Source organism: Neophocaena asiaeorientalis, unplaced genomic scaffold (assembly GCF_003031525.2).
Source record: "Neophocaena asiaeorientalis asiaeorientalis breed wild unplaced genomic scaffold, Neophocaena_asiaeorientalis_V1.1 scaffold30, whole genome shotgun sequence".
NCBI lineage: Eukaryota > Metazoa > Chordata > Mammalia > Artiodactyla > Phocoenidae > Neophocaena > Neophocaena asiaeorientalis.
Window position 1 is genome coordinate 11,511,252 of NW_020174923.1, and position 23,461 is coordinate 11,534,712.

At 55.2% G+C, this 23,461-nt stretch overlaps 1 protein-coding gene across 8 annotated transcripts in view; it reads right to left on the reverse strand.

The window, feature by feature from the left end:
• SLC38A10 (solute carrier family 38 member 10) overlaps positions 1 to 18,128 on the reverse strand; it is a 42,325-nt gene extending 24,197 nt beyond the window's left edge. For all 8 annotated transcript variants that reach the window (XM_024760553.1, XM_024760555.1, XM_024760552.1 and 5 more), the window contains exons 1-9: positions 17,727 to 18,128; positions 15,174 to 15,291; positions 9,570 to 9,615; positions 8,669 to 8,762; positions 8,322 to 8,465; positions 7,272 to 7,396; positions 4,443 to 4,545; positions 3,233 to 3,415; positions 837 to 948 (exon numbers count right to left, since the gene is read on the reverse strand). In XM_024760553.1, the coding sequence (XP_024616321.1) occupies positions 837 to 948; positions 3,233 to 3,415; positions 4,443 to 4,545; positions 7,272 to 7,396; positions 8,322 to 8,465; positions 8,669 to 8,762; positions 9,570 to 9,615; positions 15,174 to 15,291; positions 17,727 to 17,825 (1,024 nt within the window). In that variant the 5' untranslated portion in view covers positions 17,826 to 18,128. The remainder of the gene's footprint in view (positions 1 to 836; positions 949 to 3,232; positions 3,416 to 4,442; positions 4,546 to 7,271; positions 7,397 to 8,321; positions 8,466 to 8,668; positions 8,763 to 9,569; positions 9,616 to 15,173; positions 15,292 to 17,726) is intronic.
• Between the last annotated feature and the right edge of the window lie 5,333 nt (positions 18,129 to 23,461).

A 23,461-nucleotide genomic window follows, 5' to 3' on the forward strand; every position in this document is an offset into this window, starting at 1 on the left:
CTTCCAGCGAGCAGGGTGAGCAGCCTTGCCACTAAGGCGCATCTACGCGTGCCGCCGGACAGCAGCGAGGAGCGGGGCACAGCCTTCTGTGCCCGCAAGGACCCTTAGGGTGTCCGATCTGACAGCGTCGGGCCAGGCGCCTCAGGCAAGTCCCCTCCACTCTGCACCTCAGCTTCCTCGCCAGCGAGGTGAGGCTAACAGCACTGCCCTCCCCATGCTGGGTCCACAACGCTGCTACGGCTCCTCGCGGAGCATCCGGGCGGCCAGCGGGGGCTTCTGGGCCGGATCATCTTACATCACCCCACCTGCTGCCCAGCGAGTGACTGAGCAGGGCCTGTCCTGGTTGCGTGGGGAAGCTGGGAGCCTGGAGTGTGGGGCCTGGGGGTCGCTCCCTGGAGGGCATGCGGGGCCCACTCGATGTCTGAGGACAGTGAGCTCTGTCTGTGCGGCAGCAGGACATCGGACAACAGAAATCTTGCCCAGGGCCCTTCCCTTTTCCCTGGGTGACGTGTCAACGAAATCGGGAGTCAGCAGTCAGGAGCTTCTTTATAACCACTAACTTCACACATCAGGCGGGGACCCCGCATCGCAGCTCCCACCCACGTGTTTGTGGTCACATCAAGCTACGGCCTTTTCTCCCAAGCCTTTCTCAGGGAGCCAAAGAAAAAAGCGCCCAAGAGTCTCTAGACTTTTTTTTTGACCAGAGAGGACGGTGGTGAGATTCTGAGCGTCTTGGCTGAACACCGAGACTTGAGGCAGGGGCGCACAACAGCAGGAAGGGGGCACGGGGCAGAACAGGCCAGCAGGAGGCCAGCCGCTGCAGCAGCCCCACTTACCATTTGGGATCATGATTCCACCGACCATGGTTCCAAACACAACCGAGAGGGTGAGGGCTTTAAACCGCAGGGGCGGCATGTAGCCTCCAGCGGCAAAGGTCCCGTCTTTTTGCTACATGAAAGAAAATAAAAACAAGGTTCTGAAATGACCAATTTCCTCTCCACCCTGCAGTGAGCAAGTCCTTAAAGGGCTCTGCCAACACCCCAGGTAGGTCTGCCCGGGAGGTGGCAGGCGAGCACTCTGGGCACAGGCAGATGTGCCTGAACGTGAACCTGCAACCAGAACTGCGGACCCCAGGAAGGTCCAGCCTGCTCCTCACAGCAGCTACGGTGGTAAGTAACAACTTCGTTCTGAGATATGAAGAACAAATCCTTCTGTTCTCCTTTTAGAGCAATGCCGTGAGAGAGATTTTTTAAAATACTGCATAGCACGGGAAACAGAACACATCCCCAGTTCACAGTGACACGCAGTGGGTTTCAGGGTGCAGTGGGCCCCCCATGCACGCAGACACGCTTGGCTGCGCCATCCTCGTCTCCAGCAGGCGCGTCCAGGAAGAAGACAAGGGGACAAGTCAAGCTATTACATGCTGTAATCAAGCCAAAGAGACCACCTCTGGCCTCACCTCCACATCCATAGGCACAGGGGCACCAGAAGCACCTCATCAGGCTGTGTTGAGGACCAAAGGAGGTGATGGGAGTGAAGCTTCTAGAACAGTGCTGTGCACACAGGAGGAGCTAGCCATGATTACTATTGCTGGGCTAGGAAAACAGCACTCAAATGAAGCTTCAGACCCTTCCAGAACTACAGTTTGGAGGCACCCAATATCCAGAATTGACTTGCACAGGCAGCTTTCTTAGGACAGACTAGTGAGGGAGGTTGTTAGGGCTACACCCTCTGACTCAGAAACCTACAGAAATTTACCCAAGAAACACTCCAAGAGGAGAAGAAGAAATGGGCAGCTACATGCAGGAAGGGGGTCACGAGAGTCACCCGTGACAGGTCAAGGGTGAAAGACCAGCAATGAACAGGAAGTGAGAGCAAGGGCTTAGTGATGCTGGGGGTTTCTATGGATACACATGGATGGACTAAAGACGGGAGAAAACACAGCGAGAGGAAATCTGCAAAGAGATGCACACAAACGCCAAGGGGAGCAGAACGGGTCATTCGAATGAGGATGGAGGCATGCAGGTAAGTTTTCCACTTGAATTAACGTTTCCTTTAATATCGCTACTGATTTTCTAATTTAAAAAATCACAAAAACATGTTATTTACAGAAACACAAATGCTGTTCAGATATGAAGTACATGTTTGCATCAGAGGACCCCATGGCCGCATAAGCTAGCCTGCCGCGCCCCCCAGGGGACAGAGCCTTGCTTGGTGCCCAGGTACCTGAACAGCTAACAGGGGTGGGGCAGGCAGCCAGTTCTTCAGGACTGGAGCTCTGCCGCAAGGTGTTGTCCCTGGTGGCAGAATCTGTGGGAGGCTGCCTCAACCACGCGCCAAGCCACATGGACGAGCCCGGTTCCAGCTGTCCTGGAGGCCTAGGCAGCCACCCATCCCGTCTGCCTACCAGACTCTCCCCTCCCCGCCACCATGGCCTAAGCGGTTCAAGTGGCCACCAGGAGTCCTGGCTGACGCCACAGACCAGGCTCAAGGACTTGGGCAGGAACACAAGAACCACCGCAGAGAGACAGGGCCAACCCCATGCCCTTGCCCTTGGGCACGAGCTACCACACTTGTACCTCTTGTTGTCAACTGGGCAGGAGTTAGAGAGCCAGGGGAATGTGGGTTCCCACTGTACATTTGGAAAACTGCTTACACAGGACTACATGGCGCTGGGCCTACACACACGACAGCAAACAAAACTCAGCCTCTCTCAAGGTTCAGACGTCCTTTGTCAAATTATCAAAACTTTCCCTTACACAAATGTAAAGAGAATGGTGGCCTGAGCCCAGCGTTCATCTGCCCACCCGGCCAGCCATTATCAGCTCCTGTCGGTTAAACCAGCTCTTCTGAGTTCCCAACCACTCCTCTCCCACAGGGTTGTGCTGAAGCAAGCCCCTGATTTCCTGCTACTTCTCCGATGTGGGGGACAGCAGGGAAGTTACAGGACACGAGCCTAACCTGCTTGGACACTGGGCCTGACTCCACATCTCCTGCTGGGATCGACCCGATTGATCTGGGGCTCTGTTCTCCAAAGTTGGTTAAAAAAAAAGATCCCTATTAAAAGATTTCATTTTAATTGGAGTTTTTAATTTTTAACTAGGAAAAACTCTTCCTACTACCACCCAGGAAAATAAAGAACTAGCAAAAGCCACTTGAGGACAACATAACTGAGACCAGGACAGAGACAATTTCGGGCAGAACGCCGTCCAAGGGGCCCTGAACACCTTACCTGCTGCTCGAAAAGCAGCGTGTTCAAGGCCTGTCTGCAGGGCAGGATCATCATGGGGAAGCCTACGGCCACGGACATCATGAAGCCCACACGGATCATCTCGGTCACCAGGTTGGAAGGGAAATGCATGAGCACGTTGCCCGCGGTGGCCTCGGTGAAGCTCACGTAGCCGAAGAAGCCCACCTGCAGGGGGACGACAGAGGGATGGAGGGGGCATGTGGTGAGAGGGGCGCACCCTCCCCAGAACAGCCGTGAGCCTCATCACGAGCAGCTGGAGCAAGACCAAGGCCCCCCAGCTCCTGGCTCGTAAACAACCTCCTTGACAAGCAGAGGCTGCAGGTCTAAAGGTGAGAGTCCGATGTGGCTTCTCCCCACTTGGACAACAGGGCACCAAGAGAAGGGAGCTGCCTGCATGGAAAGGGAGCATCGGAATGCCCCATGAGCCCCGCAGAGGGGCTGGACTTAATCTGGCTCAAAACCCAAACCACAGGGTAAATCAAGGTCCCCACGAACTCAGGCTCAGCGTGGACAACAATCTGACGGACCATTTGTAAAAACCAACAAGCACGGTGGAACCACAAAGTTCAGGGAAACAAGCCAGACTCTCAGTGAATTTATATCTCTATTTGCCATGTAAAAAAACAACGAAGGGGCTCCCCTGGTGGCGCAGTGGTTGAGAGTCCGCCTGTCGATGCAGGGGACACGGGTTCGTGCCCCGGTCCGGGAGGATCCCACATGCCGTGGAGCGGCTGGGCCTGTGAGCCATGGCCGCTGAGCCTGCGCGTCCGGAGCCTGTGCTCCGCAACGGGAGAGCCCACAGCAGTGGGAGGCCCGCGTACCGGGGAAAAAAAAAACAACAACGAAGAGGAGAATTAAGAAGACTGGAGGGAAAATCTCCCCAAACATGAACTGTATCTGCATCTGTGGGCTGGAACCTGTGATATCCTTTCTCTGCTATTTCACTGTCTCCCACTTCTCACTGATGGACCATCTTCCTACAGCACATCAGTAGAGCTCTTGGGGAGGCTCCAGGCCCTGCGCTGAGGCACCCACGCTCCTCCCGGGATGGGGACAACACCACCACCTGGGGAGCAGGCTCACAGGTGGCCCTGGAGCTGAGCGGGCATTGGGATGGGAAGGAGAGAGGGCAGGCCTGCGCTGGGGGACTGGAGGAACTGTGCAAGGGGGTGGGGTGTGAAAGGGTTCCTACCATGACATAGAAGGTGGTGACCACATTGAGGGAGGAGGCGAAGATGGAGCTCATGGCTTTCACTGATGGCTCATCCAGGCTGTCATAGGTGGGCAGGACCTGGCTGTATAGAAACGAGCGACTTCACGGAGCCGATTCCAGAGACAGACACCTCCCCCGGAGCCCCAGCCGAGTCTCCAACACCTGCCTTCCCACCACGCTGGCCACCACTGGAGCCGAGGCCGAGCTCTCACAATACTACAGACAGTACTCAGAGCCCTCCCTGAACGTGATCTCTGTAAACATTTCAGAAGTGCCACAGGATGAAAGGCCGTTTGTTCCACTGCAGCAGGAGCGTGACCGCTCCGGGCTGGGCTGAAGCACCCCGTGTTTACAGGGGAAGCAGGAAGCGGTTCAGAGCATCGCTGTCAAAAGAATGGAAAGTTAAACAAACAAGCCGGGCTGCCTGCCCATCTCAGCGCCTCAGCGAGGGGCTCAGAGCCGGCGTGGACCCAGCTCTGCGACGGGAAGAGTGGCTTCAGTCCCACGGCCCACAGCCAGCAGGGCAGTGCCGCCAGGCCTGGGAGGGATGCGTCCATGCAGGCTCTCTGCAAACAGCAGGCAGGGACCCTGCACCTGCGAGACGTGGGCCCCACGGAGGCAAACAGGAAGGGGCGGGGGGGGGGGACGGGGTCTCCTGTGCAGCCCTGAGAGGAGAAAGCAGGGTGACGCTATGCTGAAGGCTGAGGCTCAGCACCAAGGGAGACGGGGCCAGCGGTCACGCCACGCGGGAGGCCGGGAGGGGGCGCGTCAGGACATAAATGAAACCACAATAGTCAGTGGAGCCAAATCCCAAAACCGCCTTAAAAAAAAGTGAAAGGAGAACAAAGAGGACCCGCTAACGTTATTAACAGCAAACGACAAGGATGAGGATGGGGGAGGCCTGGCCAGCAGAAGCTGGCACCGTCCCCCGGCCCTGCACACCATCCCATCAGCTACCCCCAGTGGGCAGGGGTCACAGCAGACAGCTGTCCTCACCTCGGCCCGGCGGAGGGCAGCGGGTGGCCACACGCCCATGCAGCCCAGGGAGGCGGCAGAGGACCTGCAGGGGAACTGGCACCATCATCTGGGTGCTGACCAGCTCCTTGGATCAGAGTGGGGTCCATGCCAGGGAGCCCCAGCACCAGATCTCGGGACAAGGGCGTCTCACTCCAGCCCCCAGCACACACAGGGAGAAGTCCCTGCCCAAGAGCCGCTGACACTGAGGGGAGGGGGCTGTGCCCTGAAAGTGGGGATGGATGCGTGTGGAATGCCCACGGTCCCCGCCTTGCTCCCATCCTGCCTGGGTCCCAAGGACCCCTGATGGTGGCAGCCAGACCCCCGTGGTGGGCCAACTGAGCACCCACAGAGCACTTGCCCACCTCGCTGAGCAGCGCTGTGACTCAGTTTACCTGAGTCAGAGGAGTCCGCCTGTCTCCCTGCACAGCCTGGGCCTCCACGTGCTCAGTGCTCTCTCCGCGCTTCTCTGGGCCGCAGGGCCAAGCGGTCCTGCACCACCACGTACTCATTTACTGCGAAGTCGGACCAGAAAGGGCCACACAGTGAGGGCACAGCGGAGGCCCGGCCCGTGCAGGACGGGGAGACCAGCCACACAGCCGGGCCCGTGGTCACCCGGCAAGAACAGCAGGGCCCCCGCCCCACACGTGCTCTGGGGCAGACTTGCAGGGGAGGGAAGAGCCGTCTCTGCCCTTGGATGCCCCCGGCTCTGGACCCCTCAGCACCGCTCCCTAGGGAACGTGAGTGCCTCTGCAGGCCCCATGCCCTCCATGAGCAGCAGACGGGACATGTGCTCACAACCCCTCCGGAACCCATAACTCCACCTGAGAACCAAACCCAGCAGACGTGCCTGACTACAGAGCAGCCACCACCAAAAGCCCGACCAGGGTTTATTTTCAAAGAAGCAAACTCAGACAAAAAGGACAACCGGTAACTAGGTACATGGCAAAAGGATGTAACTTCTGTCACTGATTGTAACGGGGACATTAAACAGCAAGAGTGGAGAGTGTTCTGGTGGAAACCAAGCTGCCAAGAGAGACGAGAAGTGGGAAACCACGATTTGGATCTCGCGTGTGGGTGTAAACACAGCAGTCTGAACAGTCTCATCTGTCACATTAGTTTACGACTGGCACAGTTGATGCCCGTAGAGTTGTGGGGGGCTGCTCTGCCAGCCCCCCGCCACCGATGGTCCCTTCCTATCCCCGCCGGATTTATGCCTCTCTTTTGAGCGGGTTACCACCTGACTGGGCATGAATCACAGGCTCCTGTCATTTGGTAGAGAAGATAAGGCTACTGGAATTAAGGAAATAGCTGCTCTGCATTTACAAAGCCCTGCGTGCCAGAGAGCGCACGCCTGCTCACATGCACGCGCACATACACACACAGGCCTCTGAAAGCATCCCAGCGGCAGTCTGAAGTCAATGTTTGTGCAATTTCCTCTTAAATATTCTCACACGAACAGCTAAATTCTGGCAAAATGCTCGGGACTCTGTGAGTCAGATGGTTTGGGGCTGTTCTGTGTTCCCCACAGCCAACTCTACTCGTGGGGGATTTGGCAAACTCGGCGCTCTCACCAACGTGCCGGCAACACATCTTGGGAATAAAGTCGATTTCTCCCTCACTAAACATCTAACTCCCACCCTGAACCCAAAGCAGGAAGGCCACGGTGAAGAACACATTACCCCTCGTGGCCTGGATCAACCACTGAACGAAACAGTGCTTCCCTCTCCCAGGAGCACAGCCCCACCTCATAACACACTCACACCCGGGGCCCTGGGAGCAGGCAGTACTTACGACTGGCAGGCAAAGGACATGCCAAAGATGGGGATGCAGCGGAAGACACCCTCCCAGCGGATGTAGCTGACTCGCCGCAGCCACTGCCCACCAAAGAGGCCGTGCTTGAGGGAGGAGAGCATGATCTGTGAGGAGAAGAAAGCGGAGCTTGGCACCAGACAGCAGACACAGGTGGGACTCGGGCCAGGGCCAGGCAAAGAATGGATGCTGCCTGCACCACAGTGGGAAAGAGACAGCCTGCAGCCTCTGGCACAGTGCCACCTGGTGCCACCAGCTGGAGGGGCCGGGGGTGGTGCATGGTCCCGGGGCCGCTGCCCTCTGCTGTGCTGCAAGCTGGCCGGGTGCTGCCCAGAGAAGCGCATGCTGCAGGGCCTCCTGACATCGGGGGCAGCTGCCTGTCCAGGGCTGCTTAGCGCAGACGGTAAGCAACGAGGCCCACTTGGTGGGCCCCAGTCGCCTCCGGGACAGGACAGTCCTCCAACCTGGCAGGTCCTTGCCAGTCCTGCACGGACATGATTTAAAAGACAAACCCATCAAAAAAAAAAAAAAAAAAGACAAACCCATCAAGGACAGGGCTGTCTGGAAAGGAGGGGAATGGTCACTGGGCTGGCCCTCACAGCCAAGGGACGCTGGGAACACCGCCGGGTGCTCGGTCTTCTAAGGAAAGCCCACTGCACAGATTCTCACGTTCTGCTCCCGCAGGTCTGATCAGGGGCTCAGGCCCAGGGGCTCCCACTGAGGGCCTCCCGGGCTTGGGAGGAAAGGGGCACCCTGAGCGCCAACTCCACGCTGTATCCCACCCCCAGCCTGTGATAAACACTCACTGGAAAACAGCTGCTCGCCCCCTTGTGACAAAAGGCTGGCCTCCTGACTCCTGGCCACAAACCCCACGTGAAAGGTCTTTTGTGAACTGAGGAGCATCACACTTTCACTCCCTGCCCTGGAGGCCTCCCCTCCCCTGCCGGCCCTGTCTATCCACCACGCCCCTGTGGACGATTCTGCATCACCGTCCTGTCATCCTTGGAAGGCGGCTGGCAGCCCAACACTCACCACGCACACGAACACGGCGTAGAAGATGAGGGCCATGGCGCTGAAGGACTGGACTGAGGCCATCACGTTCCTCTGCAGGCTGAGCGGCAGCACGACGCACAGGGACACCGCGAAGAGCAGGAGCATGCGCGAGGCGCCCGTGACCTGCAAGGAGCGCCAGGCGTCGCCCCAGTTAGTCCCCGGGGTTCCCACCCGGAGCCCCGGAACTGATCCAAGGCCCTTCACCACACAGCATGCTGGTCTCGGCCCCCCTCCCACTACCCGTCAGAGATGTGGACTTAAGGAGTGTCCCTGGGCTGCCACGCAAGCGGCCACAAGCCTTCCAACGCACGTGCAGATGTCCTTACCTGAAACCCAAACAGCCGAGCAAAGAAGTTGGACCCCAAGTCGCCAATCACAACATAGAAGGCGATGCAGGTTCCCAGCATCAGCCCAATCATGCTGCAAGGAAGGCAGGCGCGGGCTTGAGAGCTGAGCACCAGGGTCCCGGGGAGCCCCAGACGTGCCCCCATCCCCGCTGGGTGGCCGCTGACACGCAGCAACCCAAGGGAGGGGCTGAGTGGGAGACGTGGTATCAACATTCAGCGGTTTACAGGGTTTGGCTGTGGAGTTTGCTATTTTACTCAGAATGAATATTGAGTAACACTGAACTCTTCTTTATGTGGCATTACATTTTTCTCTCCACAGGAGGTTCTAAAAGTTCTTTCAGGTGCTACAGAAATGCACTGCGATGTTAGACAAGTTAAAAGAACAATCGACTGCTTTAGAAAAGGTTATCCTTTTCAGTTTCCAATTCCCTAATTTAGAAGCCTAAAAGTGCAATTTCCCAACCATTTTTTCATCTCATAAAATTTTACTCCAAAGGGAGAATACGAGTTTAATGCCACCTTTATGCAACAGTGTCCGGGGCAGGGGGCGGGGTGGGGGGTGCGTATGAGCTTCAGGAACAGAACCAAGAGATGAAGTGCAGCCGTGGGAGCGCCCCCTCGCTATGTTCCCTGGGTTTTCCATTTTTATATTTTTCTTATTAAGACTTAAATACGGCTTTCAGCCTCGACACTAATCATTTTAAGGGTACAATAAACTGAACTTTCAGCTATTTAGTAAGTAACACTTCAGAGAAATATTTTAAGCTATGAACCAATCCGCATCTAAAACATACGGCTCATTGTGTAACAATTCTCCAGTTTCTCTTTGGCCACAGGTGAAGAACAGAGAGAATTACCCCAACAGAATGGCACCACCTACCTGGTCTCCACCAGCATCTTCCCTGCTTTTCCGTAGGCGTGCAATGCTAGTGGGCGGAGGGTGGGGGAGAAAATGAACAGCTCAGTCCAACAGTGGGAGAAGCACATCAGTAAAAATGTTACTAATAAAAGCTGTGAAAGGCAATTTGACAAAAACCTGCAGGTCTGGAGTTCCATGGATGTAAAGGGGATATTTTATTTTATTTTATTTTATTTTATTTTGCGGTACGCTGGCCTCTCACTGTTGTGGCCTCTCCCGTTGCAGAGCACAGGCTCCGGACGCGCAGGCTCAGCGGCCATGGCTCACGGGCACAGCCGCTCCACGGCATGTGGGATCTTCCCAGACCGGGGCACGAACCCGTGCCCCGGCATCAGCAGGCGGACTCTCAACCACTGCGCCACCAGGGAAGCCCTAAAGGGGGTATTTTAAAATCTTGGTCCCATGCTCTTTTTCAGATCTACCTTCAACAAACAAGAATCACAGCAAATAAGAACAAAGCCAGTGTGGGTTGGTTTTCTCACACACACAAAAAAAAAGGAGAGAAAAGAAAAGGAAAGAAAAAAAGACAAGAAAAACCATCCCAGCGAAGTAATAGTTTATCTCTGGGCAAGCCGGGCAGCTGTGAAGGAAGCTGAAAGAGGCCTGCCTGGGGCAGAAGCTACACAGGGGTAGGGGGTGCCCAGGAGGGCTTTCAGCCTAGCCCCAGCACATCTGGTTTTCACAGCCACACCAAGGGGACCTGGCTAAGGGCCGCTATGTCTCCTCTGTGATTTCAGAAGAAAATCTCAGATGTGGTACTTTGGGACAGGAGGGGACAAGTGCATTCGGGCCTGCCCCCACTTGCCCTGCTGGTGAACAGCGCGTCCTACAGCGGAGAGGAGCCCCTCTGCCCTTCCTTCCTGACAGTGGACCTGCTTCTAGCGGAGGCGAGATTAAGAGCTGACTCAGCAGGTCCCTCCCAGGACCTAACAGTGGCTGGGAACCCCTGTGTCCCATCCCCACAGTCCAGCAGGACGAGGGCAGGGAGAAGCTCTGGTCTCCCAGGAGCAACCAGAAGGGGGTGCATGTGACAGCACAGCCCCAGCTTCCTGCCCCTGTCCCTCCCTCACACAGCGCCAGGGCCGCCCAGGAGACTGGGAAAGTAGGGAACATGAAGGCCGACTGATATGAATGAGTCCAAAGATGCTTGTTACTTTCAAATTACTTAGGAAAAGGCATGACACTGCCAAAAGCAAGTGAGCGTGGCACCTGACCCGGGCTACACAGCCACAGGGCAGGTGGCCTTGAGAAGCAAAGGGGGCCACTCTGCTGGGGAGGTCACTTCAGCCTCCCAGCTTGTCTGACTACTGCACAGACACTCGCACCTCAGGGTCATCTAAGACACAGAGCCCGGTGCCCCAAATGTGAAGGTGCCTAGGGCCCAGCCATCCCATTCCTTTTCCTTCTCCAAAAAGAAGCTGAGCATCTCAGCGTATTCCAAATGCTCAGAGCACCCTGCCACAGAAAGTTCCAGAACACACCTGCATTCTGGACAGAGGAAGCTAATGTTGCTCCAGGAAGCCAGAGGTCAAGTCGGGAGGTGGCACCTCTTCACCCAGAAAGACTCGACTGGTTCCTAGAATGACACCCTCATGGGGCTGCCCCCAAGTTGCTGCTTGTGCTGAGATGGCCTGTGGTTCCAGCCCCGTTCTCACCCTTTCCTCACCTGGGCCAGCCCCCCACACACCCCTCCCACCATTTCAAGTGTCCATCCCTCAGTAACCTCTAATCCCGAGTCACAGATACAAATACCTGGCAGCCCCCCGGCCCTCAGCCTCTTGCCTGGCAAGCCGGGGACTGCCCTCCTGCCCCTCTGGGCCGGAACCACAGCACCAGACTTGCCCCGAGAGGCTGGGAGGAGTGTGCGGGGTGGTCTCTGAGAAGGTGCGTCCCTTCCCCACGCTCCTGGGTCGGGCCTTCCCTCTCCATCTGTGATAGGCTCGCTGCGGCTCACAGGCCAGGCCTCACAGGGGCCAGGAGCCGGCACTCCCACCAGGTGCGGAGCCAGGACTGGTGTCAGGAGGGGCTCTCCAGTCTCCCTGGAGACGCTGGCTCAGCTCGTCCTCCTGGGGCCATGGCCTCGCTCACGGCTCCATGGCCGCTGTGCACACAGAACTGACTCTTAGCCCGCCTCGTTGAGTGTGGGACCCCAGCCCCACTCCCATACTCACCACCCACAGTCCAAAGCCTCCTGCCCCGCAGGCAGAGCGGGGAAGCACGCACCAAATCGTGCTGTTCAAGCCGAGGGTGATGACCTCAATCAACCCAGCCCTCCCCAGAGCCAGGCCTTGGATGGCAGCTGACTCCCCACTGCCATCCGCCAGGGTGTGATGAGCATTTGCTGGATAAATGAGGGGTAGGGGGTGCAGAGAATCCTGGGTGTTAGAAAGGTTGGTTTTACGACCCTCATTTCCCAAGCCAAGTATCCACAGGTACAGGTCACGCAACCGCAGACAGGCAGGGAGGGACAGGTCCTCTGCAGGCCCCACCCAACCCATGAGCGGGCAGCAGGCTGACCAGGGCCACGGAAACCCAGGCGGGCGGATGACAGGACCACAGACATGGTGCCAGAGCATCTGCTGCGCACAACTGAGCACTCCGAGTTGGCTGCGAGGCCCGGCCACCCTCCTCGGGCAGGGCCCGGGTCAGAGTGGCCTCGAGGGGGCCACGACTTCTAGGGGCAGTTGACTATCTGACATAGCTGTATATCTTCTGAAAATGGAGTTTGAAAAGTCCACTCAAATGTAGGCCATGCAGGGCAAAGGAGGAGCAGGTAAGAAGTGGACCAGCCCATAAGCAGCAAACAAGACACCACAAAAACACACACAAAACACCAATAAAAAATCCACCAGTGTTTACTTCCCCAAACTGGCAAAGTTCATTCTCCAGCGATGCCTACGCACTGGCCAGAGAGGAGTGAGCAGAGCTATGGTTATTTCCAGGGAGGGACCAAACAGAAATATCGCAAACTCGAAACGCTAGAAAACCACCGACCCGTTCCTCGGAGCGCGGACAGTTTAAAAAAGTTATTTGTTCAAGCTGCGACAGCCTTTCTAGGAAATCCGCACCATGTCTGTCTCCAGGTCTGTCCATCTCCTTGACCCCCACCTGCCTGATGCCCATGGGCCCAGCAGACAACATGTGTTGGGGGCTCTGTTGACAGAGACTGTATTTCCCCGGGCCTGCGGCACGAGGACGCAGTGAGCACTCTCCTCCTGGGCCACCTTCTCTGGCTGCAGCGCAAGCTCTGGGCCAGGAGAAGGCAGAGGACAAGAGAAAGGCCTGCAGGCAGCAGGAGATGGCTCAGGAAGTGTGGGAGGGTTGCTGGCCCACAGGGTCCGAGAGATTCCCATCTCTTCCTGTCTAGGGCTCCTTTCCAAGCGGTGGGGCCTGTCCATTTCTGAGACTATGCCAAGACAGAGCCAAGATGAAGGGCAGCTCATGCTGCAGGTTGAGCCTGGGGGACTGTGGGAGTTCACACAACTGAGCCATCTTGTTTGGTACCAAAGACATAACCAGAGACCACTGGTGGTTTCTGATCCTTTTTGCTTCTAGCAGTTAGAATTGGGCTGCAGTCACCACAAGCAGTTAAAGGTAGCAGCCCCAGCCAGCCATGCAGAAGGGTGTCCGTGGGTAGTTTTCTTCAATCTTTCACAACTAGCCAAACCAGTTTGCCTTCTCAGGGACTTTCTAAGAATACTCAGACAGGCAGCTGTCAAAAACCACGGCCTCCCCAGGCCAGGGTCACCCATCCTCTTTCAGGGCACAGCCAAGCACTTCGTGGGATGTCTGCTACAGGAACCCTCAGTGGGGAGAAAGAGTCACCCTAAAGGCCATGGCCCCACAGACGGAGGAAGGAACCTTCCCAGGAGCACATTTAATCCCAAGTAGAATTTGGTCTCATGTGTAGGGTGGGGCGGGGCACAAATTTAGCTGATAAATTTCACTTCCCCAAATGACTCCATAGCAATATAAGAGTCTGACAGGGACTTCCCTGGTGGCACAGTGGTTAAGAATGTGCCTGCCAATGCAGGGGACACGGGTTCGAACCCTGGTCCGGGAAGATTCCACATGCCACGGAACAACTAAGCCCATGCGCCACAACTACTGAGCCTGTGCTCTAGAGTCCATGAGCCACAACTACTGAGCCCACATGCCACAACTACTGAAGCCCGCACGCCTAGAGCCTGTGCTCTGCAACAAGAGAAGCCACCGCGGTGAGAAGCCCACGCACTGCAACGAAGAATAGCCCCTGTTCGCTGCAACTAGAGAAAAGCCTGCACACAACAACAAAGACCCAATACGGCCAAAAATAAATAAATAAATTGATTACTTAAAAAAAAATACTTAAAGAAAAGAAAAGGTCTGACATCACCATTCTCATCAGAACGGAGAGAGAAGGAAGAAGCCCTTCAGTTTTGAGGTCAGAACAAATGTAAGTACCCCCAGGCCAATGCAAAGTAGGCAGACTGGAAGGAAACCAGAGGTCACGCTGCCAAAAGCCCACATGTGGGGCCTGCAGATGTTTTTATTTTGTTTGGCCCCTGGAACTCTGCACACCATTTCCTCTTGCTACCTCCTCTCTGCCGTGAGAGCTGTGAGCTGAGGGCCCAACCAGGCCCTCCACGAGCGGACGCAGCATCCTGGCCACACACTAGCTGGAGGGTCAGGGACTTCCAGCCAGAGGACAGGAATTTTCCCTAGAAGTGCTCAGGGCCGGCTCCTGAGACCACGTGCATTGGTATTTCAACACCCACACCATGTATCCCCAGAATGGAGTGCAGAGCTGAAAGTTCCGAGGCAGTGGAGAGAATGCAGCCTGCACACATCACCCTGAGGTGGGCAGGAGAGTGAGAGACCCTGCCCTCAGAGCCAAGTTTCCCAGGAAATAGTCAAACTGAAAGGAGGCGGAAAGCACAGCCTTCTCTGCCTCGGCTGAAATCAAAGGAAGCAAGAAAGATCTAGAGGAATCAAAATTGCAACCAACAACAACAGGAAACAGAGAACGGCACCGAGGAGATGGTGACTTGCTCCCAGCTACAAACCCGAGCCCAAGGACAGTGTGCCCATGGCATTCAAAGTGGGGATGTGCAGCAAGATCCCAGTCAGGCAGCTCGGAAGGAAGGTTCTGGGGACTCTTGGGCACAGGAGCGGAGGCTGCTGAGGCTGCCTGAACTGAGAGAGGGCTCTCTGTGTGGATTTGCATAAAGGGGAGACAGGAGAATGAGTATCACCTCAATTTTAAAATGTGTGTTGATGTTAACAGTTTTTTTTAAATTGCATTAAATTTTAAAATAAGAAACTGCTGTTCAAAGGAATAAAGAATAAAGTGGAAGAAAAGTAATTAAAAGAATAAGGCCCAGGGACTTCCCTGGCGGTCCAGTGTTTAAGACTCCACGCTTCCAATGCAAGGGTCACAGGTTCAATCCTTGGTCGGGGAACTAAGATCCCACGTGCCGCATGTACGGCCAAAAAAAAAAAGAAAAGAATAAGGCCCAAACCACTGCACTTCTTAGGAAGGTACTGAGAAAGGTCCAGCGCTCCCTGGGGAGGCGATGCACTCACCCAGGCCAGCGTAGGTCCTCCGCTTGCTCAAGCTGGCAGCTTTCACCAGGAACATGCACGACTGGTGCGTCATCCAAGAACAGAAGACCAAGAGCAGGGCCCCCAGGACGATGCCACACTGTAGGGTTGGGAGAGAAAGAGATGTTAACAAAATAAAGCTACCCGGCATCTTTACCTCTCACACTGAACAGCATGTGCGACGACCAACAGCCCTCCCCACGGCCCCCGCCCCCTAGACACGAGGCCCCAGCTCTGTTTAGTTCCCGTGCCTATGGGCAGCGGTTCCTAGCATTAAAAGGACAATTTCCTGGATGTGGTGGCCACAGGCTCTGTCCAAAGACATAAAGCCTGTGCATGACCCCAAAAGAGCACCAGGGACACTGGTTCCTTCCCAGCCCCTCCCAGAGTCTCAAGGAACAGCAAGGGGTTGCCAGTCTCCCCAGTTCCCTGCAGACAGCCTACAGCAAACCACCTTCCAGCCACTTGGATCAACAGCTACGAGTGATAAACACATTCTGGAAGGAAGAGATTAAAAATGACATTTACGCCTTTCTTATAAGTTAAACAGACACTCACCATCTGACCAGCAATTGCACTCCTAGGTATTTACCCAAAAGAAATGAAAACATGTGTTCATGCACAAACCTGCATGCCAATGTTTACAGCAGGTTTATCTGTAATCCAAAAACTGAAGGAACAACCAACTGTCCTACTAGCATCTAGCAGAGCGGAACGCACACACAGCCCACGACCCAGCTCTCCTGCACGCAGGTCACCACCCCACAGAATGCGTCCACGGGGTCAAAGCCTGTGCACAAGTTCCAAAGCACTCCAAATAGGAAACACCATGCCTGCCTAGTAAAGGTTAAAAAACAGATAAATTGAGGAACGCTAGCCAGACATTGAAATGTACCTACAACATGACCCATTCACGTAAAGTTAAAATCTGGCAACACTGACCTGTGGTACTGGGGGTAGGAGGGGGACCCTCAGTAAGAAGGCAGGGCTGGAGGATGCTGGCAATGCTGTGCTCCTTAAGCTGGGAACTGGCTACATGTGTTTGTTAACGTTAGGAAAATCCATCAAGAGTACACCTGAAATGTGTCCACTTTTCTGTATGCATGTTACACTTCAATAAAATGTTAATTCTTTTGGAAAAGTACCCAAATTACTAAAACCAAACAAACAAAAAACGCAAACCAAAACTTTTTTTAAATGACCTGGCTGGCAGATCAAAACACACATCTCCAAATTGCCCGTTGACCTCACATTGTGTTCTGGCTGACTGCTTCTCACGGAGAAGATGCTGAGAGATGAGTGAGAGAGTGTCCTAACTCAGCCAGGCCCTCGGGGCAGGGCAAACCACTTCCAGGTCTTGGCTTGCATGCAGACCCCCACCTCTAAGCTCTTCCCCAGGCAAGTCAGCCTGGCCCACGTTTAAATGCTCTGGCAGGGGCCTCGTGCCCAGCACATGGCAGATACTCAAATCTGAATCACCAGAGCCCTACCATGGTGGCACTTGGCAGACAGGCATCAAGGATGACAGCACTGCATTTACAGACGCAGGACCAGCCAACTACACATCCCAGGATGCAGTTCTGCGCCAGGCAAGTCGCAACGCACGCTGGGACATGTAGTCCTTCCAGAAACAGAGGTGGCCGGCTCACACTGGGATTCACATACCGAGACACAGATGTTGCCCCAGGGCTTCTAGAAGCCGCCAGCGTGGCCTTCCACATAGGCCTGCAGTCTCTGTCCTCCTGCCAACATGCTCACCAACCAAGTCAGATCAACCACTCACATGGCAACCATAAACGCATTTTCTTTCTTTTTGCTAGTTTTATCCAAAAGATGATAAATATGAAAAATGCAAAGTGTTAATCTAAAATTAAACGACTGGTGCCCATTTTCAGTTCCAAGATGTCCATCTTATTTTCATTTTTTTCCACCTATTTGGTTTCATCACATAAGACTGGTCTTTGAAGCCTTGCTGGCCACCTGTTCTTCTCTGGTGTCCCACTCCTCCTCCCCCAGCCTTAAGCAACCCAGGTAGTGGACAGCTCCTGCCCTAGGAGGCAGGTGGAGCGGCACCTCCACCGTGGCACACAGGAAGCTAAGAAGTTCATTTTTAGGAAAGAGGTTACCCAATTTGATAATTCCATCAATCTCCCTTTTCTAACGTACCAGATGCCTGTCTATTTGTGAATTAAACAGAAGCCAAATGAATTCACACCTCAAAAATGGTGAGTTTCTTTCATGCAGTATTTAATGTTGGGATAACACCAATTTTTTAACATTTCAGATTTTTTCAATCAAGGTAACACTGGCATACAGTGAAACGCAGAGATCTTAAGCGTACACTCTGGAGAATTTAGTAATCACCTTGTAACCAACACCCCAATCTAGTTCCAAGGCCTGGGGGTTTGACTTGTGTGTTTCTGAATACAAGTGCAGTCAGGTCAGAGTTTTAAAAAATAATAGTAAAGAAAAAGAACACTGAATCCTGTGGTCACTTTCCATTTTTGAGCGGCAACCACTGCCCACTGGACTCACCTGTTTGAAGCAGAAGGGCATGGTGAGGACACTGACACCTACTATGCTGTTCACTATGTTCGTGATCAGCCCCCAGTTGGAGGCGGCGGCCGCAGTCATAGCGTGGGGGCTGGGGGCCCGGGAGCCCCAGTCCAAGGCGCCGGGACGACGGCGGGGCGCGAGACGCTGAGGGGGACGGGTGGCTGCCTGGAGGAGGCGGCCTCGCGGGAAGGCGGCGGGAGCAGTCAACCTCCAGACCCCGCCAGACCCCGCGGCCGCCTCATGGCTTCATTCCCCGCTGGCTCTCGCTGACCACCCTCGTGTCCCCACGCCCAGACCCAGAGCAGCCGCGGGGTGCCAGCCAGGAACACCTCAGCCCGGTTTCGCAGCCGCCCTGGCACACACACTTCCGCCTTCCGCGGGGGCTCCTCTTCCCGGAAGTGACGACAAGGAGGCGGGGCTCGGGCAAGGCGCTCAAGACGAGAGGCGGGCCTGGGTGGAGCCTGCGGAGGCGGGGCCTGGGGAAGGCGGGAGGGCGAGGCCTGGGGGCGGGGCTTGACGAGGCGCAAACCAATGAGAGGTGGGGGCTGGGTCTGCAGGGTAGGGCATGCGGGGCGGGGCCGGGCGGCCGCTCACCTGTCCCAGCACCCCGCTAATCCTCCTGTGGACCTGGGATCCTGAGCCGTGTCTTTCCGGGCCTGGAGCACAAGGAACTCGACCCTGCGAGTTCCATTGTCACATACATATGGTATCATCAGTTTGGCCAATATGGTGAATAAAATGGAATCTCACTGTGGTTTTTAATTTGTTCTCCCTAATTACAAATGAGGTTAATCATCTACTCATATTTTTACTGTCCATTCACATTTCTTCTTGAAATGCTTATTCATTTTTGCCCATTTTTCTAATTAGCTGTTGATCTTACGAATTTTGCGTTCTTTCAATGTGCTTAGTAAGTAGCCCTGTGTCCCTCAATTGGAGTTTGTCTGACGTCTCCTCATTATATTCGTTTTTCATTGCTGTCGTAACCACAAATCTAGCAGCTTAACCAACACAAATCTGCTCTTACCGTTCTGGGGGTCAGAAGTCCAGAATGGATCTCACCGGACTGAAATCAAGATGTGAGCAGGTCGCCCCCTTTCTGGAAACTCTCGTTCAGACTCCATTTCCTACTCATTGGGTGGCTGGCAGTATTCAGTTCCTTCAGGTGGTAGGAGCACGGCCCCCGTTTTCTTGCCAGCTGAAAACTGAGGCCCGTTCCCAGTTTCTAGAGGCTGCATTCCCTGGCTCATGGCCCCCTTCCTCCAACCTCAAATCTGGCAACAGGGTGAGGGGGTCAACTCCCTCTCGCTTCACATCTCTGACCCAGCCAGGAAAAGTTTTCCAATTTTAAGTATTCATGTGATTAGATTGAGTCCATCTGGATAATCCAGGATAATCTCCCCATCGCAAGGTCTGTAACCTTAATCACAGCTGCAAAGTCCCTTTTGCCATGTAAGGTAACATATTCACAGGTTCCCTGGATTAAGGGGTGCACATCTTTGTGGGGAGCCAGTATTCTGCCTACCCACACCCATGATGAAATTCAAGTTACGTTGCTTTGGCAGGAATATCATGGATGTGCTGCTGTGTTTCCACTGAATCCTATCAGGTGCTGGATGATTTTGATTTGTCCCATTACTGGTGATGTTCTCTCTGCTTGCTTGATTAGATAGTTACGTTAAAGTGACATCTTTCTCCTTTATAAAAAATGAGTGGTTTGTGGGGAGGTACTTTGAAACTAACTGTCCTGCTCCTTGTCAAACTTGCAACGTACTAATGTATCGATATCACTGTGGTTTCCTATTGTATTCAATGGGTTATCATCCTAGTTTCCTATTGTATTCAATGGGTTATCATCCATTACTATCACTAGTTATTCTGATGCTCAAATTTCCCAGACTTGGACGGTGACAGCCCCTTCAGCTGGCTCCTGTGTCCTGTGCTGCGTCCCCATCATTCTCTGAGCACTTCCTTGCTTTCCTGCACAATTAGATGTTCCTAGCTCATCCTGTACTTTTCCAGAATCAATCATTTCTCCAAGGAGCCCTGGGTCCTTCCAGTGGGAGACTAGTCATAGAGACCAAGATCTGGGCCCTGGGTGTGTGCTCAGCCATTGGGATGCCACTGCTCCTGGTCCCTCAATGGACAGAATTAGAAGACACACGTGTGTACCACACTCACATATAGGTTTCTTCCAACGTCCATCTAAGTATATTGAAAGCCACACTTTCACAGCAACATCGCCAAATACCCCTGAGGGTCCAGGTCCACAGCGTTCATCTTGGTATTCTCCCTTTCCATACTTGTAACGCCCGAGTTGATGCTCCCCCACCTCACTTGGGCTCCAATACCCTCCCCTGGGCTGCCCCACCCCCATCCCGGACTCCCTCTCTATCCCACTCTGGTTCTGAGTGGCCTCCCACCTGCAATTCCCACTGACACAGTCACTCACCTCGCCCTGCACCACCTAAAGGTTTAGGGACTGAAGTGTAAAGCAGGGAAGGGCAGGGCTGTAGCTATTTCTGAACCTACACCCCCTCCATTCTCGATACCGACACATGAGTTCAATAAGCAGAGCTGACAGGACACCACTGTTCCATGGGAGCTTTCTGGAGCACAAAGACTTTGTGACCTGGGCATGTTAATTGAACCACTCTGAGCCTGTTCTGGGGCACCCATCACTGAAGTGGCAGCAACTTTCCATTTGGTCGCTGGAGGTGACAGCCATGGGCACCATCAGGGGAAGGAGGGGAAGGGGGCTGGATGAGGGTCCCATCTCTGGAGGCTGGCGACTTAGGTCGTCAAACAGAGGGGCATGCTGACCCCACCTGGCACGTCTGTAGTGAGGTGAAGGATCCTGTTTCTCCCACACTGGGGTGGGGGGCCAGAGGTGGTGCCTGCTTTACCAAGGGTGAGCCCCTCTACCACCTCCTTCCCCTTCCCCTCCCTCTCCCCCACCTCAGTCCTCACCAGAGAAATGCAGGGACCCAGCCTGGGTTAAATCCACATGAGATTTGTGGCTGCTTCAGAGAAGGGCTCTTGGAGAAGGTGGCCTGGGCCCCAGGAGCTGGTGGTAAGCAGAGCCAGGGCCAAGGAGCTGGCTGTGCCCTGGCTACTGGGACACTGGATCAATCCTCAGTGTTTTCAGGTGTAAAATGGGGCTGATGACCCTGCTCTGCGATTCTCTGTGAGGTCACAGGTATAAGCCCCAGTGAGGGCTGGTCCCTTCTCTCCTGGAGAGCATCATTGTTTTTCGGCAATCCTCTGCTTTTTCATCTGTGTCTCTAGCTTCTAAACCAGAGGCATGATGGGGGGCCAGGAAGGTCCTTTGGAAATGAATACTAGGGGCCCTGGGGGGGCTTGAGCATCAGGGACCCTGGCATGGGGTCTGGGCTTTCATCACCCCAGCAAGCAGGAGTTAAATGTTCATGCCAGCCCAGTGGCTGAACTGTCCAGATATCCAAGTTCCCATCCCCCTCTCTGGTTGGGTTCTCCCTCTTTCAGGCTGTGTCTGAGCAGAGCCTGGAGGCTGCCCTGAGCCCAGGGAGGTGGCCGAGGGAAAGAAGAGGGAGCCCAGGCCTGGTAGGCCCCTGGCCCTGACTCCCTGTACTCTCCTCCCGCTGTTTATATAACCCCAGAGCCATAAAACTGACAACAGGTCCAGCAGACAGGAATGGATTTCATTTAGCATCCGCTGGGCGGGGTGCAACTAGATCACGTGCTTGCGGGAATCCACCAACCCCGTCCTACCCCCAGGCCTCCTCCTCAGAGGAAGGGGCAGTGCTGGAACCACGTGGAGTAACTGCATTCACAGGGAACCTCTTGACTGCCGCTCCCGCCGCGCCCGCCCCCTGGCCCCCCACACACACTTGGCCGTGACCTTGGTTTTCTGGGTGGGGGTGGTCAGGTCTTAATGAGGTGTGAGAGGAGAGGGGAGGCCCTGGTGTTTTCCAAAGTACGTTTGCTCAGTTCATTTCATAGGCCCCTTTGTGTTGGGAGAGGGGAGCATGTGAGGTGGGGAGGCAGGGGCTGGCCCCACTGTGGCCTGGAGGATAGGAGGATAATGATTATGTTCCCTCCTCCTCTGTCAGGGGCTGCCCAAGTTGGAGACGCCTGGGGAGCTGCCCAGGTGCAAGGGAGCTTCGCTGGGGCTGACAAGGGGGAGCTGGGTGGGCCACCCTTAGCCCCCCACTGAGTGGGCCCAGTTTTGAGAGTCCATCCTTGGCCCCAGCCCCTAAAGCCACGGACCAAGGGTTTTTCCCAGATCTCAAGCTGTTGGTGACCGGTGCTGGCTCGGGCTCTGGGAGGAGGGCTAGGGGCCAGCAGCCCGGGAGAGGAAGACAGGAGAGGAGCTGCTCATGGGCACCTGGGCTGAGTGGGCCTGGGAGAGCCTTGGGGGCCGGCAGGGCCTTCCAGGGGTCTTGACACTGGTTCCCTCTGCCTCCAGGGGCCTCTGTCTGGAGCAGGGGCAGCCATGAGACCCTCTGTTGGAAAAACCACAGACTAACCATCCAGTCCTCCAGGGCCCCCCATGCAGGTCCCAAATCTCTGGAGACTGGGAAGGTCAGAAGCCCAGGAGGCAAGCAGCCCCTGTCCACACCAGGGGCCAGGCCAGCTGACCCAGACCTGAGGGAGACCAGTAGCCAGCTGGGCCAAGGGTAGACCAGGCCTCCCCTCCTCAGGTGGCTCTGGGACCCAAAGGGTCACCCAGGGAGGCCCTCCTCTTCCCTTTCCTGGAAGGCAGGACGCCAGAATGGGGTACCGGGGAGAGGCACCTACATTTTCTCCCAGCCAACAGCCTGGCCCAGATGCCCTCCCACAGGCCCTCCCCAGGGACCTCACTGGACAGACCCACCCCAGGATGCCTGGTGGGGGAGGGAGAGGGCCAAGGGGTGTTTTCTACAAGAAATTGAGAAACTGCCATCAGCAGAGCTGCCTCCTAATGTTCCAGAACCCCAACATCCACGAATGAGGGCCTGTGACCTCCCAAGCCTGGGGCCGTTGCTGCAATCTCCACCCTCACCTTCCTACCCTGCAGGTTTAAGGTGGATGTGACCCCCCCACACCCAAATTCATGTGTGCATTCCTAACCCCAGTCCCTCAGCATATGCGGGGGGCCCTAATCCAATATGACTGGTGTCCTTACAAAAAGGGGGAATTTGGACACAGGCACCCACACAGAGAGAACACCTGTGAACACAGAGGCAGAGATTGGCGTGATTCATCTACAAGCCAAGGAACGCCAAGGATGGCCGGCAGTACCAGGAGCTGGAAGAGAGACATGGAACAGATTCTCCCTCAGAAAGAACTGACTGTGCTGACACCCTGATATCAGACTTCTGGTCCCAGAACTGGGAGAGAATGAATTTGTTAAGTACCCCAGTTTCTGGAACTTCGTTACAGCAGCCCTAGGACACGCACATGACCATGCTGCCCATTCTGGACACGCCCGGGTTTCAGGCCCCTCAGTGTCCACACAGCAGGCCTCCCGCAGACATAGCCCCTGCCACGGCCTCACCTGCTCCGTCTGACAGGTTCATCCTTCCCCTCCTTGGCCAATGGTTCCCTGGTGCCCTTCTCAGCCACCCCGCAACCCCACCTTGGCCCTGTCTCTTCCTTTTTCCTGGCCACCCCTCGCTGCCCAAGCCAACCATGTCCTCCTATGGGGCCAAGTTCACAACACCACCTAATTTGCAGTGCTCACCCTGGAGAAC